The sequence below is a fragment of the Neopsephotus bourkii genome, unplaced genomic scaffold (assembly GCF_033783945.1).
Source record: "Neopsephotus bourkii isolate Nb327-2 ecotype Australia unplaced genomic scaffold, CSIRO-AGI_Nbou_v1 NB_659, whole genome shotgun sequence".
NCBI lineage: Eukaryota > Metazoa > Chordata > Aves > Psittaciformes > Psittacidae > Neopsephotus > Neopsephotus bourkii.
In genome coordinates this window covers 6,146,578-6,168,697 of record NW_026901158.1, presented here as the reverse complement: position 1 = coordinate 6,168,697, position 22,120 = coordinate 6,146,578, and the positions used below count along the sequence as shown (strand labels likewise).

General features: G+C 48.5%; 1 protein-coding gene across 7 annotated transcripts; it reads left to right on the top strand.

Annotated features, from left to right (window-relative positions):
• The first annotated feature begins 1,218 nt into the window (after positions 1-1,218).
• Positions 1,219-20,363, top strand: GOLGA2 (golgin A2). Of its 7 annotated transcripts, none has more exons than XM_061352912.1 (28): positions 1,219-1,372; positions 2,734-2,856; positions 3,216-3,296; positions 6,408-6,542; positions 7,157-7,200; positions 7,331-7,394; positions 7,855-7,914; positions 8,323-8,403; positions 9,966-10,004; positions 10,501-10,563; positions 10,799-10,892; positions 11,539-11,645; positions 12,172-12,230; positions 12,464-12,605; positions 13,674-13,763; positions 13,963-14,070; positions 14,160-14,247; positions 14,763-15,073; positions 15,828-15,941; positions 16,228-16,452; positions 16,708-16,807; positions 16,894-16,982; positions 17,574-17,727; positions 17,856-17,923; positions 18,507-18,609; positions 18,839-18,945; positions 19,112-19,280; positions 19,383-20,363. In XM_061352912.1, the coding sequence occupies exons 1-28, from the start codon at positions 1,325-1,327 to the stop codon at positions 19,631-19,633; spliced, it is 3,117 nt and encodes a 1,038-aa protein (XP_061208896.1). In that variant the 5' UTR covers positions 1,219-1,324; the 3' UTR covers positions 19,634-20,363. The 7 variants fall into 7 exon arrangements, with proteins under 7 accessions (XP_061208896.1, XP_061208895.1, XP_061208894.1 ...); XM_061352911.1 differs by having other exon boundaries at positions 14,730-15,073; XM_061352910.1 differs by having other exon boundaries at positions 14,727-15,073.
• Positions 20,364-22,120: the final 1,757 nt, after the last annotated feature.

The window sequence follows — 22,120 nt, the reverse complement described above, 5'->3', positions numbered from 1 at the left end:
GGCGGCGGGGACCGGCTCCTACCTCCTCAGCGGGGCCCGCAGCGGCGGGGCCGGACTGCGGCCTGCGCTCGGTGAAACCCGCTCGGCCACGGCTGCCGCCTCTCGCCGCACCGGCGCCGGGTGCCGCAGGGCATGCTGGGAGTTGTAGTCCCGCTGCCGCCTTGGGGCATGCCGGGAGCTGTCGTCCTCCCGTTGCCGCGGGGCACGCTGGGAATTGTAGTCCCACCGTCCCTGCGGAGAGCCGCAGTCTCGCCGCTGCCGCGGGGCATATTGGGAGTTGTAGTCCCGGTCCCCTTGACACGGCCTGGCCGTGGTTCCTGCCCCCGACCCCTGTGGGGCTGCAGTCGGGATGGGGTCTCGGGGAGCCCGGCCACGTACAGCCGGTACGGCCACCCTGCGGGATGGACTGACAAGAGCCTTATGGAGCTCACCAAGGAGAGCACAGTGAGCAGCTGTGGCAAAGGAAGGCAATGGGATGCTTGGAACATCAAGAACATCACCAGCAGATAAAGATGTCATCGTCCCACTCTGCTCAGCGCTTTTGTGGCCATACCTGGAACACTGTGCTCAGTTTTGGTCCCTGCTGTATGATGTGGACAGGCTGGAGAGGGTCCAGAGAAGGGCCACACTGGACATGTAGTGTTCAGACGTACAGCATGGCAGGGGGTTGGAACTGGATGATCTTAAGGTCCTTTCCAACCCAAACCATTCTGTGATTCTATGCTGGCACATCCAGTGTGGGTGACGCTTTGCCCAGAAAGGCTGGACCTTTCCAACCCTGTATCCTATGATTCCATGACTGCTGGAGGAGTCTGGTGCAGTGCCAGGGGCCAGCAGCACCATATCCGATTCCCTGTGCTGACCGCAGCAATCAAACACTGCCGCTGCCACTCTTGGAAACTCGAAAGAACTTGGGAACGGGATCAAACACCCGCAGGACCCATCCGCCCGCGCTGACCGCGGCTTCAAAGGCAGCGCTGGGGCATCAAAGCCATGCACGGGCACCGAAAGCCACGCGGCTCTGCAGGACGTGCCCTGCGAAGGACGCGGGGAGCCTGCCCAGCTCCCCGGGCTGCTCTCCAGCCAGCGTTTGCCCCGGGCGACTGAGTCAACGCAGGAACGCGGGGCGTCACCGGGTGCCGCACACCGGGGGAGCCGGGCACGGAGCCGCACGCAGCCCGGGGAGCAGCGCCCCGGCCGTCTCCATGGCCGAGCTCCGGTGAGGCCGCTCCGGTGAGGCCGCTCGGGCCGGGCCGGGGCGGAGCCTGGCGGCCGCCTCCACCGCTCCCCGCCGCGGCTGACGTGGCCCGGGCGCGGGGCGGACATGGCGGACGGCAGCAGGCAGAGCAGGCTGGCGGCGGCCAAGAAGAAGGTGAGGGACCGGAGAGGGACCGGAGAGGGACGGGACGGGGCGGGAGGCGGCCGGGTTCTATGGGCACAGCGCGGATCGGAGCCGCCGGAACGAGCCGGGCCCGGCCGCCCCCTCCAAGGGGCACAGGTTTGGGCCTGCTCCGGGCCGAGCCGCGCTGGAGCCGCCGGGAGCCCCCGCGGTGTCCGCCCGCAGCCCGGGGGAGGTGGTCGGGGAGAGGCCGGGCCTGCGCTGCTGCGGTGCGGGCCGGTGGGTTTCCCTCCCTGCCCCTTCTCTCCCTGCTCCTTCCCTGTCCCCTCCATCCCGCATGTTTTCCCTTATTCCAGCCCTCCGTCCCTGCGGGATGCGCCTGTGTCAAAGTCACAGGAATGCTCGAGTGTCCTGGAGCACTTGAGGCTTCCATTTTGAGATCCTCCCAATAAATAGCATCCTTCCTCTTTATTCCACCTCCACCTCGACACCGGGGACAGGGGCTTGCCAGAGGCGGCAGGGGGCTGGTGCCAACGGGCTGTTTACATAAGCTGCGTTTGGGGCTTAGGTGTGCAGTAACACACCCAAAACGCCGCCGGAGCCGGCAGGATCCACGTTCCGGCTTTATCAGAGTGGCTTTGCCTGGGTGCAGGCGATAGGATTCAAAACTCGGCTGCAGATTGCTTCTCCCTTCATTCTGGTATTGCAGTGTCTGTGTTCATGTGTTATCTGCCCGTGGGGACTGTCATTTCCTTCCTGAAGTCTTTGATAGAGTGGAAGATCTTGTGCCCAGGCCCTGCTTTCTCACTTTGCACTCAGGATTAGTTGCCTGTTTACGTTTTTGCTTATTCCTCCTAGTTATAACCCTACCCCCCCCCATATCTGAATCTCCTTTTAGCTGCAGCATCACATTGATTCCCAACAATATCATTAGCTGTGTACAGAAGTTGAACATTTACAACTCAGAGCCACTCTCACAAACCTATCACATTCGTTCTTGCTTCAGGCTTCTCTGGACTTGGAATAGTTTGGGTTGGAAAGGACCTTAAGATCATCCAGTTCCAACCCCCTGCCATGGACAGGGGCACCTCACACTAAACCATGACACCCAACGCTCTGTCCAACCTGGCCTTGAACACTGCCAGGGATGGAGCATTCACAGCCTCCCTGGGCAACCCATTCCAGTGCCTCACCACCCTAACAAGAAAGAATTTCTTCCTTAGATCCAATCTGTACCTTCCTTATATCCAATCTGCCTTTTCTGACTCATTGAACAGCATTTCTCCTTACACTGGATCTGTCTTTTCACCCAGTGGAGTTTGGGTTGGGGGCTTTTTTTGACCTTATAGAAGGCGTCATTCTCTCTGGACTTCAGAGTATTCCTTTTTTCACAGCTTAAGGAATATCAGCAGAAAAACAGCCCCGGAGCAACCGCAGGGACAAAGAAGAAGCGCAAAACTAAAGAAGACACTCGAGCAGAGACTCCCCCCATTGACGACCAGCAGCCTCCAGAGAACGTGAGTGCTCATCCCTTCTCCCAGATCATTTCCCACCTCCTTGGTCTTTGGTTTTCCAGACAGCATGGAAATGGTTATGGGGGTGTGATAGATGAATGGTGCAGGTGCCTGTGTGGCGAGGGTGCTACAGCACCACAGCAGTTGGCAACTGCCTCTCCTGGAAGGTACACACTAGAGTCAGGGTACGTGCTGAAGCGGTGCCTGATGCGGTCACAGAGCCCTGGGTGCATCCAGAGCTCCTGTTTTGAGGTGCATGCTCCGATGGAGGATGCTGGTTTCTTTGCCTGCCTTTGATTGACGTTTTCTCTCTGTCCTTTGCTGAGCCGTTTCTCTTACCCCTTTTCTTTCACCTCCTTTAGATTCAGAACATTCTGAAGGTGCTGGTGTCAGACCTTAACCGCTCCAATGGGGTAGCCATACCCTCATTGGACAAGAGGAAGGTGAGGCAGTGCTCGTGTCCCTCGCAGTCACTCCCTCTCCCTACTGCATGCTTCGGGTTCTGTTTACACTGACCTCGAGTTCTTTGGCTGGAGCCTTGTCCCGACCATCAGTTGCTTGAGTTTTGTTGCTATTCCTGTTAACATGGAGCTCTTCATTACCATGCATTTCCATTGCTCGTGCTTGTTTCCTTCTGGTTTGGGTCAAACTGAACACGTGGAAAAGTGAACCTTGTCAAGAACTCTTGAGACAGCTGAGCTTTGAGGAGAACCAGGAATTCAGGCAATGAACTAAGGAAGAGGTGGTGTTTTCTTAGTCTGTATTGCTCCCATCCGTGTGTCATTGCTTTCTTTCCCAGAGCCTTGTTTCTGAAGGGCATGTTTCTGCTCATCTCCAGGCAAAGCAGCTGCCCAGGGAAAACTTCCTAGTTATTCCAGCCAACCCGTTTTAAGACAGGCAATGAAACCTGCACAGCTGATGTACAGTCTGGCAAGGACCACGGGTTTAAATATGTTTAGGCAGGAAGTCAGATACCTCAGGTCAAGTATTTGCAGGCTTTAGCGTCCTCACGTTCCCAGGCTTCTCCAGAGGAAAGGGCAGTACATCAGCAAGAACAGAGATGTGGTCAGGAGCAACTCTAAAAAACCCCAACTTATTTTCAAGTAGTTTATTTAAATAAGGTTCCATTTGTGATAGAAACTCAGGGAAGTCAGACTGAGAAACCTGCAGGATGGAATGGAGCTATCTCTGAATTGCCTTTGTATCCCTTTGCTCCTGACAATACAGCAGCTCTTCTGTCCAGCACATAGCGAACAGCAGGAAGTTCTTCCAACTAGCCCTTGCTTGTGTAGGGTGAGTGATGTGCAGACACCGTGCCAGCTTTGAGGGTGCTGGATGTGCCTGTCTGGCAGCACCAGGCATGTGTTTTGATTGAATTGTCACTCGTGTCATGGGGAACTGCTCTCAGTTAATACACCTGAGTTTTATCTCAGAGGCTTGTTTCACGTTGGAGGGTGACATGGAGATGGGTGGTCCTGTGCTGCTGCTGAGGTGGCCTCCCAGTGTCTGCAGCTTTAGTCCTGTTCTGCTATTGGAGAGTTTAGCACTTCTATTCATTCTTGTTTTCCCATTTCCCCCTCTCTCCCCCCCAACTGATCAGAGATGTATTGTACCTGATTGGCTATTATGGAATTGTGGATTTAGGAGTAATGTGGAAAGTAATGTCTAACTGCAGTATGTAATGAAAGAAGGATTTCTCCTTCCAGTTGTTGTCTTGTGAAAACCCTGAGTCAGGAAAATGCTGTTCAGAAACTCACTTGATGCTAATAGGGCAGAAAAGCCGCTGTTAGCATCTGAGCTGCTGCTGCCATTGGTGTCTTAATGAGAGGCAGAGCCCTCCCATCTCACCCACTTGAGCTCTCTTGGCTGTGAAACACAGAAAACCCAGCAAAATAGGAGCCTTTGTGTGGAAGCAAATGGATCCTACTATATGCTAAGCTGAGCAGAATTACTAACCTCTCCTTTGACATTACAGAACCTCACAATGCATGATTTAGTCTCTTGCTCCTAACTCTTCCTTTGTTCCCAACAAATTTGGCTGCTCCAATAGTTTGGGGCTTTTTGAGGGAGTTGTTTCTAAACTGCTTCTTGTGGAGGAAGAAGGAGTTCTTGTGGTCAAGGCACGTTAATGGTTGAAGCATTAAGCTAAGACAATGTGCTTGGTCAACAGAAATGGAGATGTACTGGGGAAGGGGTTCCTCCTGCCCACCTGATGTTACATATTGATGAGTGTTTGAACCAACAAAGGTGAAGTAACCTGTGGCTGGAAGAAGCAAGGGAATTCCTGACCTTCCTGCAAGCACCTCACATATATTGCTCCTTGAGAGCACAAGGATCTGTCCTGCTGGAAAGACATGGGGAGAATTCTGTTTGTTGCCCTCTGCAATCTTTCAGCTCATTGCCTTCGTTAAATCTCACTAAATGTCTTTGCTGTTCCTGTATTCCTCTTGCTGCTTGATTCATGAGTGAAGTGCTGAGCAGGTAAACAAGGAATGCCAAGAGAGAGATTTCTTGTCTCCTGTGAAGTGCCAAGAAGGGAGTTACCGAAGTAAGAGGGAATTTGTTCAGATGGAATTGCCGAGAGCTGCAGTGTTTTGGTGGAGTTGAATGTTACAGGATTATCTCATTTGCTTTGTAGGGTTTTTAATGATGACTTAGCAGAGCTGGCTGATGAAATAAAACATCGAGATGCCATAAAACATCTGTGCATGTTTTAGGGGGCCTTTATAGCTCGCTGATGCTGTACAAGGTAGATGAAATAGTCCACTTTGGCTTGGCAGAGGCGTCATCAGATCCTCTTCATCCTCCCACGAAGGTTGGATGAGAACTTGCATCGCTGTCCAGAAATAGTTTTTTGGCTCTTCCTTTTCCATATAGATTCTTGTAGTCATGGGATTCATAGCACCAGCAGGGCCCCAGGCACCTGCTCCCAGCCACACCGACTCTGACCTGTCCAGAACTTGTGGTTCATGACATGCCACAGGTTTCACTGAGTTTGAGACAGAGCCTTTGAGTTTGACCAGCCCAGTTTCCAAGCAGTCACTAACCTGTTCTTTCCCATCTTAATCTGCATACAGTGATCCGTGTTTTCCCCAGACGCATCCTGAAGGCAGTGCTTTTCAAGGCAGAGTGCCAGCCATCTGGCTGTGCCCTTGCTTGCTTTCTGGGGGATCCTTTGCAGTAAATCTAGTGTGTGAACTTAGACCTGGGGGATATTATTATCATAGAATCATTCAGGTTGGAGGGGACCTCAGAAGATCATCTGGTCCAACCTTTTGCCAGAAGGGAAGCCAGTATTAGGTATTAGTGCCTGTGTTAAAGGAGTTTGACTATGGGACACTGGCTCTGAGAGGGCTCATGCCTAGGACAGTGTTTGTGGGTTGATGCAGTCACCTCTTCGCTCTGGGGAGAACACAGATTCCCTTCCACATGTTTCCTAATGGTTGATGGCTCACATCTGTCTAGTTGTCACAGGCAGATCACAAGGCGATGTGTTCACGTGTGGTGTTCACTGTGCATGAAGGCTGTAATTCCTGTTATGTGTTTTGTGACAGGCATACTTTGACAGTGATGTTGCCACTCGTAACGCTGAACAGCTTGCTACCGATGTCCCTGTGCTATCTAACAGCAACAGCCTACCTAGTTGTGGTTCTGTTCTGCCTGCTCCTGGGAGCATGCAGCTGACACAGGTTTGTGAATTACCCTGACTATCACCACTGAGCCGTGGTTAGCAATACCGCTTCTTGTTTTGAGGAAGATGATCTTCATAAATATGACACGACGAGCTTAGATTTTCTGCTGTTAAAAATACTGCATCCTGCACTCCCCATCCCGTCGTCATCTGTCTATGAGAGCAGAGAGAGTACTAGCACACACATGCCCCTGCAGCTTCCAAAGCTGTTTTCCTTCCTGTTCTCTCCTATTTCATTAGCAGAAAGTACCCTTAATAAGACAGAAGGTCTCCAGTCAGCTTAATCTGTGTTTCCTTTCACTACTTAAAGATGTGGTTGAAGGTTTTTCTAGCAAAGCAAAGTGTTGATTATGCTGATAAATAGTAACAGCAAACACAGAGCCTGGAACACTGACGTTTCTCTGTTCCAAGAAACCCAGGCTCACACCACTCAGACATGATGTGTAAGCCAGGACTGAGTTGGTGGCTCGAAGCTCATCTTCCTTTGGGAAGCAGTAATTACAGATACCATGGAACCTGAGCCCAGATGTAATCAGGTGTTAGTGACACATTCATGACTGTGGCTCCCATCTTCTTTTACAGGCTTGTAAGTTTTTGTGTTTTAATCCACAGGTTCATGACACTGAGGATCATAAAAATGCTTTGGATGAGAACAGGTGAGTGTCTGTGTGTGTTTATCAGTTTTGCAACAGGACCCCAACACATTAAGGTCTGATTGCTCCCCAGTGCTGACATGATTTGGGCTGTTCTCTGGGAAACCATTTAATTTCATTTCCTTGTTCCCAGGTCTTTCTCCTCAACAGAAAGTCTCCGGCAGTTGTCAGAACAACTCAATGGCCTCGTTTCTCAGGTATGGCCTCATTTGATCCATTTGTGCTATTAATTCCCTTATGTTTGATGTGGAGCTTTGAGCAGTCAGCTCAAGAAAACACTCTTCAGTCCCAGAGGTGTGTTCAGTCATCCTGCTAAACAGTATCAGATTTAAGCATTGAGAAGCAAAAAATCCTGTTTTAGGAATGTAAAGTTTCAGCAGTAGGAAGAAAAGCCAGAGTGGGATGAATGAACAGTATGTATTCATGGAAAGAGGTATTCTTGATTCAGTAGAAAAGAATTTGAATTCAATCTCCATAATTCATATCAGCTTATCACAGGGAGAGACTGCATGTGTCCTTAGCTAGGAAAGTATGTTTTCTGTGCCTGTGTGTGGTAATATGAAGGGAAAGGTGCCATAAGAAGTATTACTGTGATAGTCAGTAGTGATTTGTTGCCTAGAGGAATAAAACTGACTTACTTGACTGGTTTGCTTCTAGTCTACATCATATGTGAATGGTGAAAGTGCTGTTTCTTCCACAAACATTAAGGAAATGGAAGTAAGTTCTTCTCAGTTTATCTTTTCTCTTCTTCCTTCTGATTTGCTACTGTTGGTCTCTTACTGTGAGTCTGTACTTAGGGCAGTGCCAATGAGACCTGATCGCACATTTCACAGACATCATTGTCAAGTGTGGGCCTATGCTGTAATCGGGTAGTTGTGATCTACAGTACGAGATGGGTACTGGAGGTGTTTGCAGTCTGGGGACTGGGGATAATCCGTCTTCCTTGCAACAGCAGCTCTCATTTTTGATTCACTTTTATGTCAAAATGAAGCCTCAGCAGAAATGGATAAAAAATACCAAAGTGTGATAATGATTTATTTTTCTTTCCTTTTTAATGATTGCGTTTTTCCTCCCCTCCTCCTTTTCTGCTCCTTCCTTTTTCTCGTGTGTGCATGTGCCCGTCAGACACGTTACCAGGAGCTGGCAGTAGCCCTGGATTCCAGCAATCTAACTAACAAACAGCTCGTTACAAAGATAGAGGAATTGGTAAGAAACAATCCAACCCACCAGTTTGCCATTGTCTTTGCTGCTCCTCCCTGCTCTCTGGGTGTCTGCAAGGTTATGGGTTCTCTCATGGTGCCACAAGGAAAGCTGCTTACACAGCACTTTGTAAGGAACAAAGTGCTTAGACCAAAGCATCCTGATAAACCAGGGATTTCTGGTCCAGATCCCTGAAGTACAGACTTCTGGTGCTGGCAGCAGTGGGGAAACCTGTTTCCGCAGGTGGTGATGCTGTTCTAAGTTTATCAGCAGAGTGGGAGCAATAGGTCTTAAGAGAGAGTCTGGGGCTGGTTGCTGATCATATCCTCAGCTTCTCTTGGCACAATGACTGAACTGCTTTGTCCTGTGGCCTGCATGGGTTCCTGCTGCTGCTTTTCAGCCCTGGGCTTTAACACTGCAAGAAATGCAGCTCAATGGACTTGTATGGTCTGAAAAGAGCTTTTCCCCATTTTCTTTCTCCCTAAAGTACACTTTTCCTGAAGCTCAGCATTTCCCAGTATACCCCATGAGACTCTTGGTTTATTTTTGGTTTCGTGTTATTTTTGTTCCATTGCTTCTTTCTGGCTGTTAGCTGGGCTGCAGAAGTACCTGGTATAGTGCATTGCCCACCCAAGATTCTCCTTGTTTGCCTGGAATGGTGTAGGCCCTTTGCTTTTCCTTGCTTGTGTTGTGCATGGGCATTACTAGAACCAAACCCTCTAACTCATCACCCTTCCATCTGCAGTCATGTTTCAAAGTGCACTGAAGGGGTAGCAGTAAAGAAGCTGTTTGGCCAATGTTCATTCTGTGGGAAGGGAAAAACCTACCAATTCTGTAGTTACTTATGAGGCATCTGTGAGAAAAGTGCCAGGGGGACAACAGCAGCAAACACAGCAGCACAGTTGGTGTGGCAGACTGCAGGCAGCTGTTGCTTTGGGCTCCTTCACTTTGTATCTAAAGATGCACTATGTGCTGTCAACAAACCTCTTAAATACTTCACCCATGAGGTTGAAATGGGACTGGACAGAATTAGCCCTTTTCCTTACATCCGGCTTCAGTGCTCTCTTGTACCACCTTTGGCAGAACACTGTAAGTGTGGCTCTGCGTGACTCAAAGGCCAGTTGAAGTGGGATAAAGGTCGAAAGACTCAGCTAAAGGAAAAAAAAGTGGGTTTATTTGTTTGGGTTCTGGGTTTTTTCTAAGCATTTTGGTGATCATCATAATACAGCAGGATTACTATGATGAATTGCATCCATGTGGGATGCAAGTTTAACTCAGGTTGGTGGATGCTCAGATATAAACGTACAGGGGTTTCAGTAGTGCTGTCGGAGAAGAACTGTGGTAATGTACTGAACAATGAAAAACCTACCTGGCATATAAAGTGTCTTAGTGAAGGGAGCCCCAAATCTGTTATTTTTTTAGCCAAGATGATGTTCCCAGTGCTGTACAGAAAGGATAATGGAAATTCTGTTTGCATTCATTGGGCATGTGTCCTACTTCGTTAAAGTGAAGATGTGTTTCAGCTATATGAGAATGTTTGCCCTTAATACATCAATTGTCTTCCATAGAAACAGCAGAATGAAGAAGCAGTGAATCAGCTGGAGAAGGTAAAGTGTGTCCTATTTTTGGGTACATACAGAAATAGGTGTCTGTTTCTGTGAGGAGCAGAAAGCACAGTGAACTGTGCACAGGTGTGTGTCACCTCATCTTACGTTACATTCAGTTCCATCTGTAGCATAAGGTTGAATATTTTGACTTCATGAGCTAGGCCTGGCAGGTACTGTTCTTATTTTGACAAAAGCTCATATTTAAAAGCTCGAGCATTGGAGGAGCACAGTGGAGGCAGGAGATCACAGTTCAGGTCTGTGCCAGGAGCTTGCATTCCAGACACTGCTGCAGTTGTGCCAGCAGTGACTGCGCTATGCTGTCATTCGCTGTTCCAGGATGGATAAATAATGAAGTAGCTCAAATGATGGAACCCTGAAGCACGTCTTTAGAAACCCTGGTATCATTTAGATGCTGGAAGTATTATCAGTGAGTCACTGCTTTTTTAGTCTGACATAAACCAACAAGGGTTAACTGGTTATGTGTTTGTTTCTACAGGAAAAGAAGGAGTTTGAACAGAAGTTTTCTAAGGAACAAGCAGCACTGAGGGAACAGCTCCAGGTAAAACAGAGCCTCTATTACAGTAAGATTATCTGGCTTCTGCTGCATTACTGACCACTCATAGTCTTTATTCTGGGAGCCATGAGTCCATTCCTTCAGGAAAAGTGGGGGAGTCAGTCAGCCAGACTGTGCTTAACTGCAGGAGTTCTTTACTGAATTATCCTTCTGTGGCAACGATGATGTTGCAATTACAAGCAAAGAAGTTTTGTGCTGAGCTGGTCTTTCTTTCCTAAAGGTTCATATCCAGACAATTGGAATTCTGGTTTCTGAGAAGTCTGAGTTGCAGACAGCCCTTGGACATACTCAGCAAGCAGCACGGCAGAAATCAGGTATTTGAGTGTGAGTGCTCCAGCTCGTGCTGGTGCTTAAACTGTGGATGTCAAGTCCCAGGCATGATAGCTGCTGGCAGGCAGCTCACAGCACTCCTTAATGAGCAATAGTTGGCACCATCACTGCTTCTGTCATCATGGCTGCCCCCAAATGGGAGCATGTTGAGCCCATGGCAGTTGAGGTTCTTTTGTGCATCACTAAAGCCTTGTCAGCCCTGTTTGGGCCTGATGACTACCCCAGACTGTTCCTTTCTGACTTCTGTTGCTTTTAAAACTCAGTTCCCTTTTCTCTGCCCGGCCTCCCACACAGCTGTCATGTTAATGTAGGTTTTACCCAAGCCTTTCATTCTGAACTAGATTTGAGTAGTTTATTCTATTAGGAAACCCCTCAAATAGCATATTATCTATTGTTCTGCAAAGGAAGTTTAGTTATCTTCCTCTGAAAGTGAGGAAGGCATTCAGAGAACTTTGATGCCCAGAGCTGCTACTGAATCCCCTGTAGAGCCAGGAGTGGAACCAGGTCCACTGATTTACAAAGCTCTGTACTGCCTTAAGAGTTTGTTGACAAAGTAGAAGGTGCTGTTCAGCCAGTTCCAAAGAGCTCTTTGGGATCTAGTCTCAACTGACTCTGCTCTGACTTGTTCAGGAGAAGCTGAAAGCCTTGCTGCTCGTTTACATTCATCTCGCCAGAGGGTATCGGAGCTGGAACGTACTTTGTCCTCCATCTCTATGCAGCAGAAACAGTCAGAGAAGGTAGGAGTCACCTCTGTTTATGCTTAACCAGCAGTTCTACCTTTGGCTATTTGCTTGTCATTACACTACCATCATCCCTACTTAGAGAAGAGGCAGAAATTAACCTTGTATAGCTTTGTACTCTCCATGATCAAGGCAAACTTCATGCAGGTTTTTGTGACCACTAATCATACGGTCCAGTTGCTGTCTTCAGATGTGATACCTTACTTCGTTAGTCTCACCACCTCCACACAACAGAAGCCTCACTGAGACCTTGTCCCAGGAGGGTCTCCATCAAACAGACACTTTACTATTGATATTAATCCAGAAGCTTGCAGAAATAGCCTCATGTTCATTTATCAGCGTCACATTTGAAAGGACTGAGCAGACTTATTCCTGACGAACTCAGGAGGTTCTGAGCAAATCTGATATGACAATTTTGCCATAGTTATGACCTTTTCCACTTGAGCTGATCTGCTACAGGTGAAATGAAGTTATCTGCTTGGCCAAAGTCTGGACATGAATCAGTAATTCATTTTTTCTTCAGCATAACAAAGAGTTGGTGAAGGAGCGAGACAACCTGAAGCTGGAACTGTACAAACAAAGGTAAGTCCATTCCGCTCTTAGCTGCAGAGTAACACTACACAGTAGAGCCACAAAACATAACAAGGGGCATGGAGCACAAGTGGGAACTTCATTTAAAAAGTCATTAGATAGTATGTTCCTGTGACTCTAACTGCTATGAAAAACTGGATTGTAAATTGATGACATGGACATGAGCAGAGCCATAGTACATAGAATGATGCCACCTTATTATTGTGTTTGCTTGCTTGTTTCAGCAAAAGCAGTGAGGAAATAAAGCAGCAGAATTCAGAGCTGTCAGAGCAAGTTCACTCACTGATTTCCAAGAACTCGGCTATGAAGTTGGATATGGAGGATTTGCATAAGAAACTGGAAATGGCTGAACTGATGATTCAACAGGTAACCACAGTACTTCTGGGATGGGAGGGTAGAGCACTCTAATCATGGTAGGATCTTGCTTCTGACAGTGGGGGCAAGACTGAGGTCTGGTTTATAAAGGAAGGTACAAAATCTCATCGTAGTAAAAACATCCTCTAGTAAAAGCACACACTTTAGTGAACATCCTCTTAGTAAAAGGATTTCAGTGAGGCCTCTGAGGAACAGAAGTCTGTATTCTAAGGAGGTGGAGCAGTAGCTTGAGAGATATTGCAATAGTGGTCTGCTAAAAGAATGGTAACAGAATATGAGAGGGTGATCAAACAGAAGTGTGATCACAAGGTGACCTTTCCTGCTTGGATCTATTCAGCATTTTGGTTACTCAGCTGTTGCAGTTTCATTGAGGAACCAGTTGGGTAGGGGTGGTGTCTGTACCTGCCTAGCAGAGGAAGGCGAATTGGACAATGGCAACTTGAAGGTCAGCTGGGGAGAGTTAAGAGAAGCATCCAGTTAGGGAATGAATGCATGAGGCTAGCTGGTAGCAGTTCAGAGAGCAGCCTGCTGCTAAGGTGAGCCTGCAAGGGAAGAAAGGGCTTTTATCTTTTCCCCAGACAGTGGCCCAAGTTACCCTTGAAATAAAGCCAAGTGCTGCTCTTCAGGGTACTGTATGTCAGCCGAGCCAGCCTTGCTGCTGAGTCCACAGGCATGGTCCAGACATTGCCTTTGAATTCCTGACATGTTTGACAACTTTTAAGGTCACCGGCTTTTACACCGTCTGATCTGGCTGTGTAATACAGACTCTTTGAAATGCACAAAGGTTCTGAGCCCAGTTGTTGGATTAAAGCCTATTTTCTTAATTAAAACAGGTAGGAAGGAGCTGCCCAGTTCAGTCTGGTTTAACAGGGCTAAAACCTAAGCTTTATGATTTTAATTCCCCTTCATTCTTTCACTGAACTTCACTGTGAGTTGGAGCACTTTAAAGACCTGTAGCAGGTTACAACATGGATCATGTGGCACGTTACTGTCAGGGGAAAGGCAAAGCAGAAACTGAGTATGAATATTTTGCCCTAACTTTGTGGGGTTTTTTGGCAGTTCTCAAGTCAGGCAGGGAGCCTGGATGCAAACCAGCACTTGCAGATGGCACTGGAGGAGAAGGCAAGCCTGGAAGCCCAGGTTGCTCAGGTAAGAGGTTTGTATTAAATATGGTCCAAATCTTCAATGAAATTTGTGTGGCAGAAGATTCACTGGGATTGTCTACTTAAGGGATGAAGCCTGAGCTTTGCATTAACACTTGGTTCCACAGGCTCTATCCCTTAAGCAGTCACTGCCTGATTTATTTGGCTAATGCAGTTTCCTTTGGGTTTTACTTTGTTTTGAACAGCTCTCGGAGTCACTTCAGCAGCTCCAGGCAGAAAGAGATCAGTACGTAGAGAAACTGAAGGAGGAGCAGAGCATTTGGCAGCAGCGGGTACAGCAGCTCTCTGAGCAGGTAACATCAGGGGCAGCATCACAGCTGCTTTTGACAGAGACAGGAGTGAAGCACCATGAACTTTTAACTTCTCTCATGTGGCCTTGTAGGTCCACACAATGGCAGAGGAAAAGGAGAAACATATGGCCCAAATTCGGGAGCTGGAAGCCAATGTGACAGAGCTGTTGAGCAAATCAGGTAGGGCTTCCAAAGTGGGGCTTCACATTGCAGAGTGCCAGCTGGTTAACTGTCACCTCTGTGCATGAGATACAAGTAGGTCTGAAGCTGTGAAGGCAGCTGAAAGCCTGGTGACCATAACGAACCTTCCATCCTAGCAAACAGCAAGTGAACTACTTCAGCTAATGACTGTGTCTTTAGTATCTGCCTGACTGTACTGTCAGCTTCTCTGGCTCAGGAGTTTGGGAAGGCAGGATGCTGGCAGGATGCTCTTGCTAGGGCTGTGAGGGAGTCGGCAGGATGCTGTGCTTGCTTTTGGGGTAGTTTTGCTGCTTTGTTTCCCTCGGTGCCCTGCAGTGAGGATTGGGTACTGCAGCAGGTGATATCCTCTGGGTCATAGAGCCCTATAGGTTGGGGTATGGTTTGTGTATGTAATAGTGATGTGTATTACACAAGGATTTAGCCCTTTGACAGAGCTGCTTTTGATTCCATTTCCATAGCAGTTAAGCCCATGGATGTCGAACCTTCCTCACCAGAAGGGCCCACAGCAGCTGAGCTGAGTCTGCAGGAAGAGATCCAGCGGCTGCAGCAAGAGAAAGAGGAATTGCATGGGCAGTACCAGGCCCAGGTCCGGGACAACGAGCAGCTGAGCCACCTCAACAGGGAGCAGGAGGAGCGGCTGCTGGAGCTTGAGAAAGCAGTGCAGCGCTACAACGAGGAGTCTGTGGACAGGCAGCAGATCCTGGAGGACATGCAGAGTGACAAGGCCACAATCAGCAGGGCACTGAGCCAGAATCGGGACCTGAAGGAGCAGCTGGCCGAGCTGCAGAATGGGTTTGTCAAACTGGTACGTCTCTTCCTGCTGCTTCCCTCACTGGTGCAGTCCTTCTGTAGCGCAGATGTAGGAACCTGGCAGAAGCGTTATCCGTCTCTTGTCCTCTGAGACTATGGATGCTCCATCTTCTGTGATATATATTGCCATGCCAGGAGGTTCCCTGTCACTCCTTACTCCCTCAGGTGCTTTGGCAAATGAACCGGTATCTTTGTCCAGGGCAGTTTCCTTCTCCCCCTCATCCCCTGGCAGTCAGGCTGTTTTTTCCCTCAGTATTCCTCCTGCACTTTCACCGTTGAAGCTTCCCATTTTCTGTTCCCTGCATTTGCCCATGAGGAAGTTCTCAGCAATCTTCCCTCCTGCTGCTGTCACTCTTACTCCCTTTGGGGCCCTGGCAAGCTGACACATGGTCTAGCTGCTTTTTCTTTAGTTCCTTCTGAACTCTTCTTGGTTTTGATTGTCTGTTGCTCTCTTTGGGATATTCATACAACCCATCTGTTTGGAGCTGACAGGCTGTGTGATGTGCCAGGCCTCCTCTTGGCACCATCCCAGCACCCATTCCCCTGGCTCTTTCCTCGCTCTCCTCCCATCTTCTGAACCTTTCTGTAAGTTATTTACTGTCCTGAACAGTCCATTTATAGCCCTTAGTTACACCCAGGGTAACTCAGGGGGTGGCACCCTGTTGTATTGGGAATGGACGTGGTTTACTGAGCATGTGTGTTTAGGGTGGTGGGGGCGGCTTCTTTATAAAGTGGTGTTTGTCTTGCAGACAAATGAAAACATGGAAATTACCAGTGCCCTGCAGTCAGAGCAACACGTAAAGAAAGAGCTGGCCAAGAAGCTTGGGCACCTGCAGGAGAACCTGGGAGACCTCAAAGAGACGGTAAGGGACAGGCAGGGATGGCAGGGCAGGTACTGCAGTGGTTTATGCAAACTGCTGGCAACTTCCCAGACTTTGATGGAAGGGTGGAAATCGGGATTGTAAGGATCAAGCTGGGAGCCTTCCCCTGTCGTCTGCTGTCCGAGGTGGGGGACCAGCGTGTGGGGCAGATGGTGGCTGCCTGCCTGGTTGGTGGCTTTGGGGCGCCGTTGACAGTTTGCACATGTCACACAGATCAGCTTTCCTGGCAGAAATGGTTTGATGTGATGGGTTGGTGTTGTTTTGTTAGCTGGAGCTGAAAACACAGGAGGCTCAGGGCCTGCAGGAGCAGCGGGACCTCTACTACAGCCACTTGCAGCAGTACACTGTGGCCTACCAGCAGCTGTCTGCTGAGAAGGAGGAACTGCACAAACAGTACTTGCTCCAGACACAGCTTATGGATCGGCTACAGCATGAGGAGGTTCAGGGGAAGGTGACAGTGGAAATGCACCTGAAGGAGCTGCAGCAGACCAAGGTAACAGTGGAAAGATGGGAGGAAACATGCTTAATTACATTAATTATTCATTAAGGGGAAGGTTGGATCTTTTGCAGTCCCTTCCAACCTGGGCTGTTCTGTGGTTACAACATCCTGTACAATACAGGTGGACTGATAAATGTCTGGAGCAGAAACGCTGCCTTTATGTGTGTGTGTGGTGCTGCTGCCTGAAGATGCAGTGACTGTTCACAGTCTGGCTTGTACGAGCTTCAGTGACCTGCTTCTCTCTTGCAGGAAAATCTGGAAGCTGTAGCTAAGGAAAACAAGGAGCTGCAGGCCCAGATCAGTCAGTTAGCAGCAGACCTGGATGGCAGGATTTTGCACCGGTTAGAGGGTGAGTAGCTGCAGCTGGTCTTCAGGGAGGAGACAGAGCTGAGCTCTCTGGGTTATTACCTCCCTGTTCACCTTCCTCCTTCACAGGAGATGGGGTTGAAAGTGAAGCAATGACTGAAGAAATCCCCAAATCTTCATTTGTGATCCCAGAGAAGTTTGAAAGCCATGAAGAAATGGTGAGTCCTAATGGGCAGAAAAGCCTTTGGGTTTAGTTCTACACAAACATCTAGAAAAGGAGGCAGGAGAGAGGTTCCATTGGGTGCATGGAGCAGGCTGTTTATCAGCTGTGATCCCTGCCAGCTGAGGCACAGTAATGAGGGAAGTTCAACAGCTCCTTGTGCATAGTAGCAACAACCCCAAGACTTTTGCAGCATCCTTGCAAGAGAGGTTGGAAGTCTGGCAGTGGCTTTAATTCTGAGACAACTCAGCTGGCAGAGTGCTCTGTAATGATGATAATGATGTTCTCTTTAGTCTGGAAGGCATTTGGAAATGGTGTTGAACATAAAATAGTCATATTTGGAAAAGACTGTGATCAAACACGTGTCGTCATGGCAGCTGGTGTTTAACCTGCATATTGGTACTACATGGGAATGACAAAGACTGCAGTAGTTGCTGCTGGTTTAGCTCCAGGGCAGTCACTTAGTACTTTGGTTTCATAGCCACAAATAAAATGGGGTCAACTGTTACTGTGCTTGTCCTGAGCTGCACTGCTGATCGTGCTTCCCACGGGGGTAGTGCTGCCATGCATGATCTGGGATTCTTTGTAGGTCGATTTCTTGACATCGACCATGTCCCAGGTGGAGAAGGAGCGAGAAGATCTGAGGCAGCAGCTGGCTGCTCAGAGGCAGCAGTGCAGAGGCCTCCTGCAGCAGATAGCAGCTCTCAGGCAGGAGCAGCAACATCACGTCCCGCTGGGTGGAGGTAAAACCTTGGGGACAGTGTGAACAGCGAGGCGTGCCTTGGCCAGCTGCCTCACTGCAACAGAGCCACAGGCTTTGGGAGTGCCTTGTGTCCAAGGAGGAACTGTAAATTCCACGTGTCCCTTCTAGGTTCTGCTATGGATACTGTTCCAGTGGAGGTTCACGAGGCTTTGAAAACTGCCATGGAGAAACTACAGGTAAGCAAAGGGTCTCCTCTTTCAGCCCTGCTGTGCTGCTCAGTGAGTCTTTGATCCAGACTCTCTTACAGCACACACAGACAAGTTTCAGGGGAACAAGTAGCACATATGCCATAATAATAAGCTACTTCCTGAACTGCTGCTCACTGCTTGTCTCATGCAGGTAAGCTTCAGTAGTAACTCCTCTCCATGCCTCATCCACAGACTGTAAGGGCCCAACACTGACCTGTGACCTTCTTCTAAAGCAACCACTGAAAACCAAACTGAGTATCTTCACCCTGCTGGGCTGAAGCAGCATGCTCTACACTGAGCATGACCAGAGCTGTGCTGTCCCAGCAATGAGAAGGTTCAAAGGCTTTTTGTTCCAGCAGCCCTTCTGCTTCCTGAAGCGCAGAGGTGCTGTTTTATACCTTCTCTAGCTCTACCCTCTCTACAATTTGTCTCCAATTCAACGCTAAAAAGGAGCAAAAGCAGCAGGATTTGTGCCCCAGGCTCAGAGCAGTGTGAAGGGAGGGTGTTGTCTCTAACACAGATTCTCTGTATGTGAGCAGTTGAGGTGATTGATACCGGTTTGTGTGTTCAGTTCCGCTTCACAGACCTGATGCACGAGAAGGCTGATATGAAGGAGCGGCTGGAGGAGTTGGAGCATCGCTGCATCCAGCTCTCTGGCGAAACAGACACCATTGGTATGTTTAGGCAACACCAGCACAAGCTAAAGCTTCCTCAGTGTGTTGGGTATTTGGGGAGGAGGAATTCCCCAGCAGCCTTTGGAGCTGCAGCCCTCCAACTACCAACCAGTTCATGTCTCTATTGCTGCCTGAGTAGTCTGGATCACCACATCACATAATTCTATGCTTACTGTAAGGCTTGTACCCAAATCTTGCTAACACTCCTTATGCTTCCCTTGTATTCCAGGGGAGTACATCGCATTGTACCAGAGTCAAAGGGCTATCCTCAAACAGCGACACCAGGAGAAGGAGGAGTATATCAGCAGATTGGCTCAGGATAAGGAAGAGATGAAGGCAAGGAATCTTTTTCTATAGTACTACTGTAAGGCAGGGCAGGCCTAGGGAGTGCTTGCACAGTCCAAACCTGTGTTCTTCTTCAGCTGGCTTTAACTTGGAAGCTGCTTATTCTGTAGTAGTGTTTGTGTGCATGTTTCATAGGCTTTCCTTTCCTTTGGTACAGGTGAAACTACTGGAACTACAGGATTTAGTGATGCGTGTGGTCAGGGAAAGAAATGAATGGTACAGCAAGTATGTAGCAGCTGCTCAAAACCCAGAGCTGTTGGCGAGCCAGACTGAAGGTGTATCACCAGTGGAGAGGCGCATTGAGCTGAACGCTACTGATGGAGAAGGTAAGGTGCAGCCAGAACAAGCTGGGTAAAGTGAAACAACCTGAGGTCCCAGTGTTGGGCCCAGATGGGAAGAGCTTCCTGCCTTGTCTGTGTTCCTTACAGGGCTACGAGATGTGAATTTATCAGATGAAATGGAACAAGAAGCTGCGGTTCTGCATCAGTCCGGTTTCTCCCCCATTGACAGTAAAGCTGCTCAGCCAAGCCAGGAGGACTCCACTGCAAAGCAAATCATGCAGCTTCTCAGAGAAATCCAGAACCCTCAGGAGAGGCTGAGCTCCCTGCTGGAGAACCCCTGCATTCCCTTCTTCTACCGTGCGGATGAGAACGATGAGGTCAAAATCATGGTAGTTTAAGAGGTGCTAAACCTTATTCACAGCAGTTTTTTATGAGCCTGAAAGGACTTAAGTGACTTGTACGTGCCCATACCTCTGCTCAGTGCCCTTGGTCAGAACAGATGCTTAAAGACATCAGGAAAGAGGGATTGCATCAGCCCTCATCTTCCCTTTCTTCTGTTACTTGGTGTGCTTGGAGCTCAAACTAACCTTGGGAGGCAGCTGGTGCTGGTGCTTGGCCGGGGAAAGGGGCTTCCATGACTTGGGGCAAATGACTGAATCCCTTGTGCTGGACTCCGGTGCCAGCAGCCAGCTTCACAGCAGCGGTTCTGATCCATCACTCATGACTGTCATCAGCCTAGTCCCTTCCAGGGCTCCCAAAGTAACTAACTTATTCTGGTAATGAACTCTTTGGACTTTAAACAGGTTATTTCTGTTTCATACTATGTATCTTAAACTTCCCTCTTTCTTCTGCAGCCTGCCTCTTGCAACTGTATTTGAAACCAGCCTTGAACAGCCAACAGGTAGAGGCTCCTGGGCTGTTTCCAGTGCTAGGGTGAGGACCCAAGGTTGCCTTTTGAGTCTTTTTGGTTACTTGACAAAGCTTTATGTGATTCTTGGGAGTGGGGTGGAAATGTAACTGCACTTTGAAGGATGTGTTTCACTTGTATGTGTCTGAAGGTTTTATTTATTTTAAAAATGGGAGAAATAAGTAAAAGGAAGCCACTTAATAAACATGCTTTGTTTTGAATTTCTGGGCTCCAGGGGTTCTACTTCTTCATGCCTTAACTTTCCTCTTCTCCCAAGTTGGGTAAGGAGTGCATTAAGTGGGTGGAATCCTCCTGTGGCCCTTGTTTAAGTACCTGGGACATACATCAGCAACAGCAGGATCCCTGGGAACTGCCTTGAAGCTGCAGCCCTAAGTCTAAAGAGCAACCAAACCATGGAGGGAGTAGAAGGAAGCCCTGAAGCAGCAGCAAAGCTAATGCCCTGTGTGTACAAGTGAGTATCTTGCAACTGGATCTGCCTCCCAGGCAGGAATTGCCTGTTCCTTAGGTTAGTTCCAGCAATGGAGTTTCAAGGAACATTGCAGGGGAGGTTTAAGGGACCCACCAGCTCTGCATGGGTCTGGACAAGCACACACCTTGTCCCTGTTACCCTGTCCATGAGACAGAAGCACAGGAACGTGGTTTGTTGGAGTTGTCCAGCATGGTACAGACAGTTTGTCTTTCCCAGTGGTTGATCCTGCTGTTTCCATACACAACTGAAAAAGCATTCACAGAACAACGTGCCCTTCCCCACAAACCCACCAGGGGAAGATGGAGCCTGCTTTTTTAACTCCTTTCATGTGAATGGCATTAGTGGTGTCTGTTACTTGAACAACAGAAGTGATGTGGGCTCCATGCTCCTGGCTCTGGGTCTCTGTCCATAGTGTATCTGTGTAAAACACTCTATATTCCTTGGAGAGAGACTGCTGCAGTGTTGAGGCCTGCCCAGGTTATTCATAAATCTGTACCACAACTAACAGGGGTAGAGCTGTGACTTAATACATAGCATTACTGTAAATGGAATAACTATATTGGGTGTTCCACTGTAGTAGGGGGAAAGAAACAAGACCAGTGAGGAAGGTCTGTGGTCGCTTGCATAGGTCATTTAAACATGTTAGCAATTTGCTTTCTGAACACACTTCCTCAGCTGGGCACTAGGTTGCTTTTGCACAGATCTCCTTGAAATTTGGCCAGGAAAAAACAGGGAAGAATGAATTCTTCATAAAAAACACCTGCCCTGGCATTGATGCCCCTTTTCACTGAGCTTTCATGAGTGTTGTTCTGTAGCCAAAGTGCTGACAAGCCCAAGATGTTTCTCTTGGCCAGCATTTCAGATTCAGTTCTCACTCTGTTCTCTTCAGGAGTGTTTCCCTGACCACACCTTGACTTGAAGTGAACTAAGAGCAGAATTACTGTTCAGCTGACACCCACTACCTTTAAGTTGGAGCAGGTGAACTGCTTCTGCACCTCTGAGCTGAGGAAAGGGAGAAAAATGCTTCTTAAAGGCCATAAAGCACTGAACAACAAACAGGGAACAGGACAGTGCTGAATCAATGGACACAAAGTGCTCTTGTGTGGGAAGGGTAGCTGGAATTCACATCAGAGCAATACTTAACCTTTGACAACCAGGAAAGGTTTCTAGTTTTGCACAATAAGGCTCTAATACTTAACTGAAATAAACAGAGTTTTGGTTTCAGAAACAGAATATTCTTTAGGAACAACTCTATATGTAACACCAGGGATAGATGGAGCAGTTCCAGTGAGGAAGAAATAGGACAGGGTAGGACAGGCACTGTTTAGTGCACCTCAGTTGCAGAGAAGCTGAAGTTGCAACCCAAGAAAGAGGTAGCTTGAACACACAGAGGAAGGAATCATTAGAATTCCCTCAACCCCACCGGTACCTACTATGAATAAAACCTTCCAGAGGAGTTTTAGCTTATTACAAGTCTTGCTAGGGAGA

Excerpts from the sequence above, each read along its gene's own strand:
- GOLGA2 (XM_061352910.1), top strand. The coding sequence starts at position 1,325 with ATGGCGGACGGCAGCAGGCAGAGCAGGCTGGCGGCGGCCAAGAAGAAG. Across the intron at positions 12,606-13,673 it reads CTGAACTGATGATTCAACAG|TTCTCAAGTCAGGCAGGGAG; the intron begins GTAACCACAGTA and ends GTTTTTTGGCAG. Across the intron at positions 17,728-17,855 it reads TCACGTCCCGCTGGGTGGAG|GTTCTGCTATGGATACTGTT; the intron begins GTAAAACCTTGG and ends TGTCCCTTCTAG.